The 12,381-nt window shown below is 34.7% G+C and overlaps 1 protein-coding gene across 1 annotated transcript in view; it reads right to left on the minus strand.

Annotated features, from left to right (window-relative positions):
• The window catches only part of MALRD1 (MAM and LDL receptor class A domain containing 1), a 682,931-nt gene that overhangs the window by 376,541 nt on the left and 294,009 nt on the right, over nucleotides 1–12,381 (minus strand). Inside the window, exon 25 of the mRNA XM_012499583.2 lies at nucleotides 1,886–2,133. Within this exon, the coding sequence (XP_012355037.2) occupies nucleotides 1,886–2,133 (248 nt within the window). The remainder of the gene's footprint in view (nucleotides 1–1,885; nucleotides 2,134–12,381) is intronic.

Below are 12,381 nucleotides of genomic sequence, written 5' to 3' on the forward strand. Positions count from 1 at the left end.
GGGACTCTAGTTCTGAGACCAGGGGAATATAGCAATGCATGAAATCTTAGTTACCACAGTATGAAAAATAATCCACCGGACATTTTCAGAAGTGTCTAAATAGAAAAGCTTAGAGGTCAACTTGGAATTTTCATATTTTGTTTTTAATGTTAAGTTTATAAGACAAAAACTAATTTGTGATTTTCAGAATATCTATAGATGTATAAAGCTAAATTTATAGATATATAGCTAACATACAGAAAATCTGGTGTGCTTGGGTTTTATTCCTGAGAAAGTACTAAGTAATCTGGAAGACAGCAAAAACAGATAAAAACTATACTTGATAAAAACTAAATTTTTGCCAACTTAATTCAAAATAGTTTCGTGTGATCTACTTTCATTCTAGACTGCTGACCAAGTTCTATCACTAAAACTCTCATCTGATCATGTCACTTCCCTTGCAGAAAATCTTCAGTCTATGTGATAGATGAAATTGCTCTATGAGAGTTAAACTATAAAATCAACTCACGATGAGACAGAAAAACTCTTAAGACAAAGTAAAAGTTTAACATGTATTAATACTATGGCAGTGGTAAGGTGTCAAAGGCTGTTTGACATGTCTCTCTCCCACGGTTAGGGCTCCATCAGTCATGGACACAGGCACAGAGAAGTATAAGTTGGGCTGGGTGCAGAGGCTCACACCTGTAATCCCAACACCTCGGGAGATCAAGGTGGGCAGATCACCTGAGGTCAGGAGTTTGAGGCCAGCCTGGGCAACATGGTGAAACCCCATCTCTACTAAAAATACAAAAGTTAGCTGGGATGGTGGCGCATGCCTGCAATCCCAGCTCCTCAGGCGGCTGAGGCAGGAGAATCACTTGAACCTGGGAGATGGATGTTTCAGTGAGCTGAAATCACGCCACTGCACTCCAGCCTGGGCGACAGAGTGACACTGTCGAAGGGAAGGGAAAGAGAAGGAAGATTCTGGATGTAATTCATTCGCTTTTCGGAGTTCAAACATTGGGGAACACTCTAGTCAGAATACATGTGTTCAGAAATTATAGCGACTGCATTTCTTATGGTAAATATATTTATTTCTGTATCTATCTCTTGTAAAGAGATCTCTGAGTGCTTGTGATCTCTGAACACTTAATTGGTACTATATGTAAAGCTATATTTAGTTCCTAGCCTAGCTAACTCAAGTCTTTTATGGAATATAAACAAACAAGCAAACAATAAACAAAGTAAAGTGGAAAATCCTGTAAATACGTAGTTATCGTATGAGGCTGCTGCTTTTCCCAAAGAGCCATACAACCTTATTTATACTTTTAATTATCCACAGATGTTTTCATGAAATTTTCACAGGCTAATGACCAAGTCATGTTTTCTTCCTGCTTATAGAAATTATTCTACTTGTTTTAGGAATAAGTTCAGGGTCCTTTTTGTTTTGTTTTTCATGAAGACTTACTCAACAATTTTTTTTTTGTGGCTCTATCTCTAATATTCATTCTTGGAGATATTTAATTATATACTGACTGTTGTTTAATTCTGTTTCTGTTTGTAAAATTTCCATAGTTTTAATAAGTACTAAACTTCTTAAGAGAAAACAACTGATATCTGACTTCTTCTGTATTACACGCGGTTGTGAATAACAACCATGGAATTTTCCAACAGTTTCCCAAACTTCGATATCCATGGAATTTATCCATAGGAGAAATTCTTCCAACAGTTATAGAAATCCTTCCCTTTCATTCTGAACTTCATTTTTCCCTCCCTCACATCTCCAAAGTTGAATAAATTCAAACTCATCTTTTCTCTGGCCCCAGCCACTCTATTTTCTGTATGTCAATTTATCAAAAGTTGCTCACAATAATTCTGTCTTTGGTTGGTTTGATTTTCCCCATACCTTGCAGTTTCTGCTTCTCTTACTTATAACTGGACTTGAAATTCTGGCAGCTCTCATGGGCTGCTGAGGGAACAAACTCTTTATAAAGATGTAATGACCAGATGAATTTCCCAAAGTGTGATCTGCCGCTGGCTCTGTGCCTGCTGCAGGGATGCTGCTAGCTTTCAGATTCCAGTCAAAGTCCTCATCTTTCTCCTGCTCCCAAGAACAAAGATCAAATTCGAAATCACAGCGCCCACTGGAGGTACCTGGAAAATATTTCCAAATACATGTTTCAGAAAATGGAAATTTACTGACTTTAAAACATGCAATTCGAAATTGCAGTGATCTTGCTGTATCATGTAATATTCGAAACCTTATAATGCTATCCTGGTAGCAACACATAAAGAGACTATTTTGGTTTGCTATACACACAGTTATTTCCATGGCTTCTGTAAGTTCATTTCTCTACAAATCTGTTCCCAGTTTCAAAATTGATAAACTATTTTAGCATTACACACATTTCCTTCTCTAAATACCTATTTGGTCAATATAATTTATTTATTCTGTCTTCTCATCTATGCTTCTCAGGTCTTGGTAAGAAATTTATGAAGTTTATTATTCTGCAATACATTTTAGGTTGGGTAATGCTGCCCCGAGCAAAAGTTATCATTTATCATAGCAGTTATTTTTTTAGAACAGTTCTTTATTTTAGAGAAAATTGTGAAACAGAAAAGTGAGGTAAAAATGTGTGATAATTTGAATGAGCTTATTGTAATCAGTTGCAGAAATTAAATATGTTAAGTTGCGTTAAATACCAAACTATCTCCCAGGTATTTTTTTAAGTATTTTATTACTGTCATTGCTTAAGTTGTTTTATTTTTCCATTTCCATGACAGTAGTAATTACACAGGCATCTTTTTATCGTGCTGCAAGTAAATTATAAAACTGAAAATGGTAGTGAAGATGTTATAAAACTGAGCATTGTTGTATGAAGGTGTCATACCTTATACATTTATATATTTAGGACTTTTGATACTTTTCATTTTTAAGTCAATATTCATGATTCTGCATAAAACCAATGAGGAAGGCCGGGCATGGTGACTCACACCTGTATTCCTAGCATGCTGAGAGGCTGAGGCAGGTGGATCACCTGAGGTCAGGAGTTCAAGACCAGCCTGGTCAACATGGTGAAAGCCCATCTCTACTAAAAATACAAAATTAGCTGGGCATAGTGGTAGGCATCTATGGACCCAGCTACTCGGGAGGCTGAGGCAGAAGGATTGCTTGAACCTAGGAGGTAGAGGTTGCAGTGAGCCGAGATCGTGCCATTGCACTCCAGCCTGGGTAACAGAGCGAGACTCCATCTCAAAAACAAAAAACAAAAAACCAATGAGTGAGTAATTTGATAAGTAACAAAGTGCGCTGTTTGGAATTCTTTAATGACAATAATTCTTTATGAAGTTCTTCTTGAAGATTACAACTGAAATAAAAATCTGTAAAGTCGTAAGTGAGATAAGTGTCCAAATATTAAAAATACTTGAAAAGACCCTAGCGTAGCATGTTGATATTCCTTCAGATAAATGTTTCTCTCTTAAATAAACCTCATTTAAACAACTGTTCAAAATTTTTAAGGCAAATAAGGTTAAGAATGATTCTGTCATCAAAACACTCAGGGACTTGCTCTCCAATGCACAAGCCAAAGAAAGGCAGATAACCCCCACAGATGCTATGGTAATTCCTGGACAAATCACCTACTCTATTTTATTACCTATGACTCTTTGAGAATGTCCAAGTTCTATTGCACTTGGCATCAAAACAGTGAGGTTTTTGTTTGTTTCTGTATAGATACATTCTTATAGTTATCCCAAGTCAGATAAAATTGTCTTAAGGTGCAAAATAAACCAATTACTCTTTGTAGTTTATAAGGTGTATAATATGAAAGCATACGAGGCTGGGTGGAGTGGTTCACCCCTGTAATCACAACATTTTAGGAGGCTAAGGTGGGAGGATCACATGAGGCCAGGAGTTCAAGACCATCCTGGCCAACAAAGTGAGACTTTGTCTCTACAAATAATTAAATTAAATTTAAAAAATTAAAAATTAAAAAAGAAAACATATGACTTTTACCATTGTTTCTATGTCATTTGGGGAAATATAAGAAAGTACTATAATAAAATGTAAGCTACCTTTATTACATCTGTGAGCAAGAAACTTGTACAATAAAGAAAAAGGGCTTAAAATAATCATTTTTAGCTTTTGAAAGAACTAAAAAAAAAGATCACTTCAAGAAAACATCAAGACTAGTAATTTGTTTTTCTAAATTGTTTAACAGTCAATACAAATTTGTAATGTCTTCAAGGATAGAGATAAATTTTCTGTCATAATTTATGTCATCAAATGAAGAGGATGCCTTTTTAAAATCTAATTGCTAATTCAGTTTTCAAATGTCATTTGAAATGTATTTTGTAATTTATTTTTTTTCCTAGAATAAACTATAATACTTATAACCTCTTAAAGAATACTGAAGTTCTAAGTAGCCTTTCAAAGGACTGGGGAGTAGATGTCAGGAAAATAATAATGAACCCCAACTCAGCATCTAGTTTAGAATATCAGCTGCTGTCTTAGTTAAGAACTATAAAATGAAGTAAATAATTCAGTTGCCTTGTGTTGGAAAATGTAGCAGCCTGTGAGAAATAGATTAGCATACAGAGCAGCATCTAGAGAGGCCATTTGTACAAGAAAATAATGTGTGCTGCTGAAAAACAGATTTGATATTTTTATTCATGTAAACACTGCTACATGGATCTTTACGATGTAAATCATATTTTTCTTTTGATCTTTTCCCTCGTTTTGAAGTTACGTTCCCCTGGAAAGTTTATTTCTCATATACAAGTGGGGAAAATAAAATAAGCAAAAATAAGTAGTTTGAATTTCATGTCACTGTGATGAGGGGGAACAACTTCTAATTTCATATCCTATCATTTCCTATAGGCACCAAGTAAAAAAAGTAGCACATAGTCTTGGGAACTGATGCCAATTCCTGGCATTTCTGGTGCAATTAATGCCAATATCAGACACCTGTGCCATCAGGAAGACAATGATCACCTTTGTCTACAGCTGTGTCATCAATCAAACTAGTTTCTACCTTTCTAAATCCTATAATTTGTCCATTGATCAATATCTCTTATAGGTACAAAATATGCCTCATTTGAAAAGGCATATTTTGAAGGAACATAACTCCTTTTGAGGTCCTACCATCAAAATAAAAAAATTAAAATCTTACCATTATATTCATGTATTCATTCAATATAAATTTATTCAGCATATTCTATAAATAAAGCACATTTAGGAAAATAGGAAAAGAGGGGTAGTGGGTATTAAATATAATGTGTGCCAGGTCCTAAAATATTCTCTTTATATCTGTCATTCCATTTAATACTCACTTTGTCTCTATATAATAGTTATTATTCTTATTTTGGTTGATGAGAAAGTTGAAGTTAAGAATTAAACTTTGCTTAGTATTCCACTGTAAGTAGCAGAGCTATGAGCTGAAGAAGGATACGACACACAGCTCCTTTACTACTACTCTCTTTGATAATGGGGAATGCAGCAGTTAGGGGTGAGAGCTAAAATAAAACAGAATGGGTTAAGAAAGTACATGTATCTATAGAAAAAATTCTCTAAGAGACTCCTTCCTCTGTGAGTAGGTAGCAACATGAAGATGGCAGTCGTTCAATTTAGTGTGATTATTCTTGAGGTATTATGACATGATGTAGTTCATCACTTCTTTAACTGTTCATCTGAATGTGAATGTCCTACAGGTGTCAATTTGTCATTCAAAGGAAGAAGATTCTGCATTGAAATGAATGGGATCCATTCTATAAATTTTATCTTTCTTTGAAAGATTTTAAAAGATGCTAATATATTAAAGGCTCTGAGAATTCCCACAATATGCAAACTATTTCTTTATACAACAGAGTATATTCCCAATTTATTTGACTAAGGAATCTTTTTTTTTTGGCAGGACTATTAATATATTGTAGAATACTATGCTAATGACACAGGTCAAGATTTTCAAATCCTGATGTTAAGAACACAAGCAAAAGGCATAATTAGAGAAGCTAGGTATTAGTTTCCTAGGGCTGCATAACAAAAGTATCACAAACTGGGTGGCTTAAATCAACAGAAATTTTTTCTCTGACTTCATTTTCAGACTGGAAGTCTGAAATGAGGGTGTTGGCACCATCATGCTCTCTCTGATGGCTACAGAGAAGAATCCTTCCTTGTCTCTTCATAGCTGCTGGTGGCTACAGGCCATCATAGTGTTCCTTGGCTTGTACCCGTATCACATCAATCACATGTCATTCTCTATGTTTGTCTTCACATCATCTTCTGTCAGTCTGTGTCCAATTTTCCCTCTTCTGATAAGACCACGAGTCATAGAATTAGGTCCCACCTTTATCCAGCAGGACCTTAACTAGATGACATCTGCAAAAGCCCTATTTCCAAATAAGGTCACATTCTGAGATTCCAGGGGACCATGAGTTTAAAATTCCAGGTGACCAGGTGTTCACAAATTTTCAGTGGACATTATACAACCCAGTTACTTATTTACTTGTTTAAAGGTAAATCTTTTGGGCTTTTGCACTACGTAATCATATCGTTCAAAAATAATTATAATTTGAGTATCCTTGATTTCATTTCATGTTTTATATATTGACCAGAACCACAAAAATAATATTAAATAGTAATACTAATAGTAGATACTTTGACACGTTCTTGATTTTAATATAAGTATTTTCACTGTTCCCTACATTAATTTGTTAGATCACCTTTAATGTGTTAAAATAATCGTATGTATGCTCTGCATATCATAAGAAATGGTTGCTTAATTTAAACAAGTATTTTCAGCACCTATCAGCTTGCTGCTATTTTCTTCAGTGATTTGGGTACATTAACACATTATGACATTAAAATACACTTAAAATGTTATAAGATCTTCATCTCAAAGTGCGTGATATATTACTATGTATACACTATATATATTATGATGAATTTAGTTTGCTAGCATTTTAAGCTTTTCTGCATGTATATTCACAGGATGTTTGAATATCACTTGTCTAATTCTTGGAGGCTTCATTAGCAGTGATGTATCAGCTTAATAAAATAAATTCCATCTTTTCATATGGTTGAAATAGTTTCTGTGGGCATTATTAGTTCATTAAAATTTGATAGAACTCTGCAGTATCTATCCCAGGAGAAAGAACTGGAGGACATTTGTTGATAACTTATTTGATAGTTAATGGTCTTTTCAGGTTTTTTGCTTTATTAGTTAATTTTGGTTATTTTTCCCCTGGAAAAATAACTATTTCATTGACATTTGCAAATTAGCAGAGTTATTGTTCTCTATATCCTTTATATGTCTCCTTTAGCAAAACTACATTTATTTGTATCTTCCCTTTTTTAAATTAAAAATTAGTAAAATTTTATCTACTATATCTACTTTTAAAAAGAATATTCTTGGACTTATCATTTGAATTTTTTTTAAGTTATCATTTCTCATTTTCTTAACAATATTTTTGCAAATTTTTGTTCTGAAATAGTTTCAAACTTGCAAAAAAGTTGCAAGAATAATAAAAATATCTTTCATTTACCCTTTAACCAAGTTCACAAATGTTTATATTTTCTCCATTGTCTCCATCTAAATTCATGTGTATGTGGATACACAGGCATACCTCTAATGCATTGCTCTGTCAATTCTAGGCCATTGCAAAAAAGTGAATATTACAATAAAGCAAATCACATGAAATTTTGGGTTTCTCAGTGCATACAGAAGTTACATTTACACGATACTACAGTGTCCTAAAAGTGCAGTAACATTATGTCTAAAAATGTAAATGTATTAATTAAAAATAATTTGTTCCTAAAAAATGCTATCATCTGAACACTTAGTGAATCAAAATGCTTCTGCTGATGGAGGGTCTTGCCTAAATGTTGATGGTTGCTGAATGGTCAAGATGGTGGTTGCTTAAGGTGGCTACTAAGTTGGCTACTGTAGCAATTTCTTAAAATAAGACAACAATAAAGTTTGCTACATTGGTTGACTCTTTACCAAAGACTTGTCTGTAGCATGTGATGCTGTTTGATACCATTTTACCTACAGTAGAACTTCTTTTCAATTGGAAGTCAGTCTTCTCAAACCCTACTGTTGCTTTCTCAACTAAGTTGTAATATTCTAAATCCTTTGTTGTCATTTCAGCCATGTTTACAGAATCTTCACCAGTAATAGATTCCATCTCAAGAAACCACTTCTTGATCATCTGTAAGAAGCAATTCCTCTTCTATTCAAGTTTATCATGAGATCACAGCAATTTAGACACATCTTCAGGCCCCACTTCTAATTCTAGTTCTTCTGCTATTTCTACCACATCTGCGTTACTTCCTGCACTGAAATCTTGAAGCCCTCAAAGTCATCTATGAAGGTTAAAATCAACTTCTTCCATACTCCTATTAATGTTAGCATTTTGACCTTCTGCCGTGAATCACAAATGTTCTTTTAACGGCATCTAGAATGGTGAATCCTTTCCAGAACATTTTAGATTTACTTTGCCTAGATCCGTCAAAGGAATCACCCCCTATGGCAGTTGTCGCCTTCTAAAATGTATTTCTTAAATAGTAAAAGATGAAACTCATAATTACCCCTTGATTCATGGACAACAAAACGAATATTGTGTTAGTAGGAATGAAAACAACATTAATCTCCTGTTATATCTCCATCAGAGCTCTTGGGTGACTAGGTGTATTGTCAATAAGCAGTAATATTTTGACAGGAATATATTTTTTTTCTGAGCAGTAAATTTGAACAGTGGGCTTCAGTAAACCATGCTATAAACAGATGTGCTGTCATCCAGCCTTTGTCGTTCCATTTAGAGAGTATACTCAAAATCCACACTGGGAAAATAAGGAAACGTGGATTCATATTAGGAAAAACGTTATTACAATGGGGGAACCTGACAGTTGAAAAGGCCTTCGGTAGGAGTCAATGTACTCTCTCTTATGAAAATGGTGAAATAGGAATTAGGTGACTTCCTTCCACCTCCATTGTCAGCCAGGTCAGGGAAGTTACAGAAATGATTCCTTTACTGGTTGGTGTTTAATTTGATCAATTAATTTAACAATGTAATAGATGCTGGGGCTGGTTCATTAATAAGCATGTCCTAATGGAGTTCTCTCACATTTTAATAGAATGGGGTAAGTACTAGGATGGAGATGAAACATTTAGGATTAATTGTAATTGAGTACAATAAATACTATACAAAAGTCTAAATGTTGCATCCCTGTTTCAATGAGCTTAAACTAGGAAAGACTTAAAACCTGCTGGGCACGGTGGCTCTTGCCTATAATCCCAGCACTTTGGGAAGCTGAGGTAGGTGGATCGCTTGAGGCCAGGAGTTTGAGACCAGCCTGGGCAACATGTTGAAACTCCATCTCTACTAAAAATACAAAAATTAGTCAGGCATGGTGGCGCACGCCTGTAGTCTCAGCTACTCAGGAGGCTGAGGCACCAGAGTCACTGGAACCCGGGAGGTGGAGGTTGCAGTGAGCCAAGATCGTGCCAGTGTACTCCAGCTTGGGCAACAGAGTGAGTTCCTATCTCAAGAAAAGGAAAGAAGGGAGGAAGGAATGAAGGAAGGAAGGAAGAGGGGGAGGGAGGGACAGACGAACGGAAGTTGGTTAAAAGCCGTTTTTATTTTCTGAAGGCACAACTGTCTACAAAGAAAATCTAAGGAGTGTACTGGGAAGGAAGAAAGGAGGAAGGGAGGGTGGGAGGGAGGGAGGGAGGGAAAAACTTAAAAACCGTTTTTATTTTCCGAAGGCATGACTGTCCACAAAGAAAATCTACAAAATTCTGATAGCTAATAAATGAGTCAGCAAGGTCACAGGACACAAGATTGACATCCCATATTACTTAAGGAAAATTAAACAATTAAATTTTATTTCTGAATCCTAGAAATGAAGACAGAAATAAAAATTAAAACATAATACCATTTATAATCCTTCAAAAAATGAAATATGTGTAAATGTTGTAAGACATACATAGAATTTGTATGCTGAAAACTATGAAACACTGATGAGAGAAATCAAAGATCTAAATAATGGGGAGAAACCTACTATGCTCATGATCGGAAAACTCAATACATTCAAAATATGACTTCTCCCCAAATTGACGTTATTAAATGCAATTTTTATCAAAGGTCCATCAAAATAATTTATAGCTAAATATTTTTATGAAATTATATAGAATGTCAAAGGAGCTAGAATAACTAAAACAATTTTGTACAAGAAGAATGAATTAGAAGGAATTAATCTAACTGATTTCAAGATCTATGATACAGCTTTAGTTAACCAGACTGTCTTATACTGGTGGAGGAATAGATACCTGGATCAATAGAACAGAAAAGAACCCAGAAATAGCTCCACGTAAGTACAACTAATTTTTGACAAAGGTACAAAAACAATTAAATAAAAGTAGGACAGTCTTGTCAATGATACTGGAGTAGTTGGTTATAGGCAAACATAAAAATAAAGAAACTGTGACGAAATTTGACACTTTAGACAAAAATTAACAAAATGATTCACACCCCTAGATGTAAAACGTAATACCATACAACTTTTTAAAGAACACAAAGGAGAAAATCAGGGACCTAGGACTTGGTGAAGTATTCTTAGATGTGATATCAAAGCATGATCCGGAAGAGGAAAAATCAATACATTGAACTTCATCAACATTAAAAATGTTTGCTCTGCAAATGATCCTAGTAAGAAAACGAAAAAGACAACCCAAAGCCTGGGAGAAAATATCTGCCTTTCACATTATCTGTTAAAAGACTTACACCCATAATGTGTGAAGAACTCTCAAAACTCCACAGTTAAAAAAAAAGTCTAATTAGAGAATCGGCAAGAGAGATATTTCAGCCAAGAGGATATATGGATTATAAACCACCACAGGAAATAATATTCAACATTACTAGTTATTAGGAGAGTGCAAATTAAGACCATGGTGAGATATTACTCCTCACTTATAAGGGTAATGTAAAAATAAAATAGTAACAACACCAAATGATCACAAGGACGTGGAAACACTTGTTCTTGTGTACATTATTGGCGGCAGTGTGACACGATGCAATCGCTCTGGAAAATAGCACCAGGGTATGCCACCTCAATAGCACGAAACATGACTAAGCAATACAAAGGAAAACGTGATTTATATACACAACAACTTTGATGGATCTCAAGAGGATGACGCTGAGAGAAAGAAGATCTTTGAGATCTATTCTCAAAGGTCACATCCTGTATAGTTCCATTTATATAACTTTCTCAAAATGATAAAGCAAAGAGATATAAAACAAAGTAGTGGCTTCCAGAGGTTAGGGATGATGGGAATGAGTTTGACTATAAAGAAGTAGCTCAAGGAAGATCTTTGTAAAGATGGAGTATCTTGATTGTGGCAATGATGCTTTGAACAAATTTATGCATGCAATGAAATGCTGCAGACTTTCAAACATTGAGCCAATATTAGTTTCCAGGTTTTATTATCGGACCATAGTTACGTAACCATTGAGGGAAAAATGCATGAAGGGTACACAGTATTTTTCTGTACTCTCTTTGAACTTTCTATGAATTCATAACTATTTCAAAATTAAAGGCTAAAAATACTAACATCACTTGCTGATGATCATTAGGAACTTACGATAGAGTGATTTCCAGTGTATTTTGTTATTCTGTGAAGTAATAATCATAAATATATTAAACAAAATTTTTCACACTGTGATGTACAGAATGACTGTCCTATAAAGGGCATATTTGTGTTCCTACAAAGAAAAAGGCAGTTTTGAGGGTAAATAATTTAGAAAAACTCTATGTGCATCAACCTTTTGAAAATTCATAAGGCACATTATATATCAAACATTTGGAAAACATGGATTATCTCATGAGTGATTCAGAGAGGTCCTTCACATATAAGTTTTTCTTCTCTGTCAACGACCTGATTTTATAATCTGGAAAATATTATCCTAAGACTTGCCACTTAAGACACTGCGATAGTGAGGGGAGGGACCACTGCTGGTAATTTTGGAAATACAATGAATGTGGTCTTGGCTCCCGTCACTCAGCTGCAGTCAGGACAGCTGATCCTTCCCAGAAAGCCTGCCTTAGTAACATCATGATACCTGACCTACTTTCTAACATAATTTCTCAAAGACAACAAAAGCTATTCTCAGACCATGCTTAATAACATCTCTGAAAACACAATGGTTGTTTTCAAAGCAGTGTGTTACTTTTATGAAAGCTCACGTTGGGATGAGTATTTATGTATGACTAAATTATCTTCATTTCCAAAAGTACTTGGCACTTTCTCTAAGTCTCAAGAAATGCAAATGTTTATTTATGTATCTCTTTTACCAGACAAGAAGCTCCACAATTATTCAGGTCATATCTTGTTTTTCTTTGTTTTT

This window comes from Nomascus leucogenys, chromosome 9 (genome assembly GCF_006542625.1).
Source record: "Nomascus leucogenys isolate Asia chromosome 9, Asia_NLE_v1, whole genome shotgun sequence".
Taxonomy (NCBI): domain Eukaryota; kingdom Metazoa; phylum Chordata; class Mammalia; order Primates; family Hylobatidae; genus Nomascus; species Nomascus leucogenys.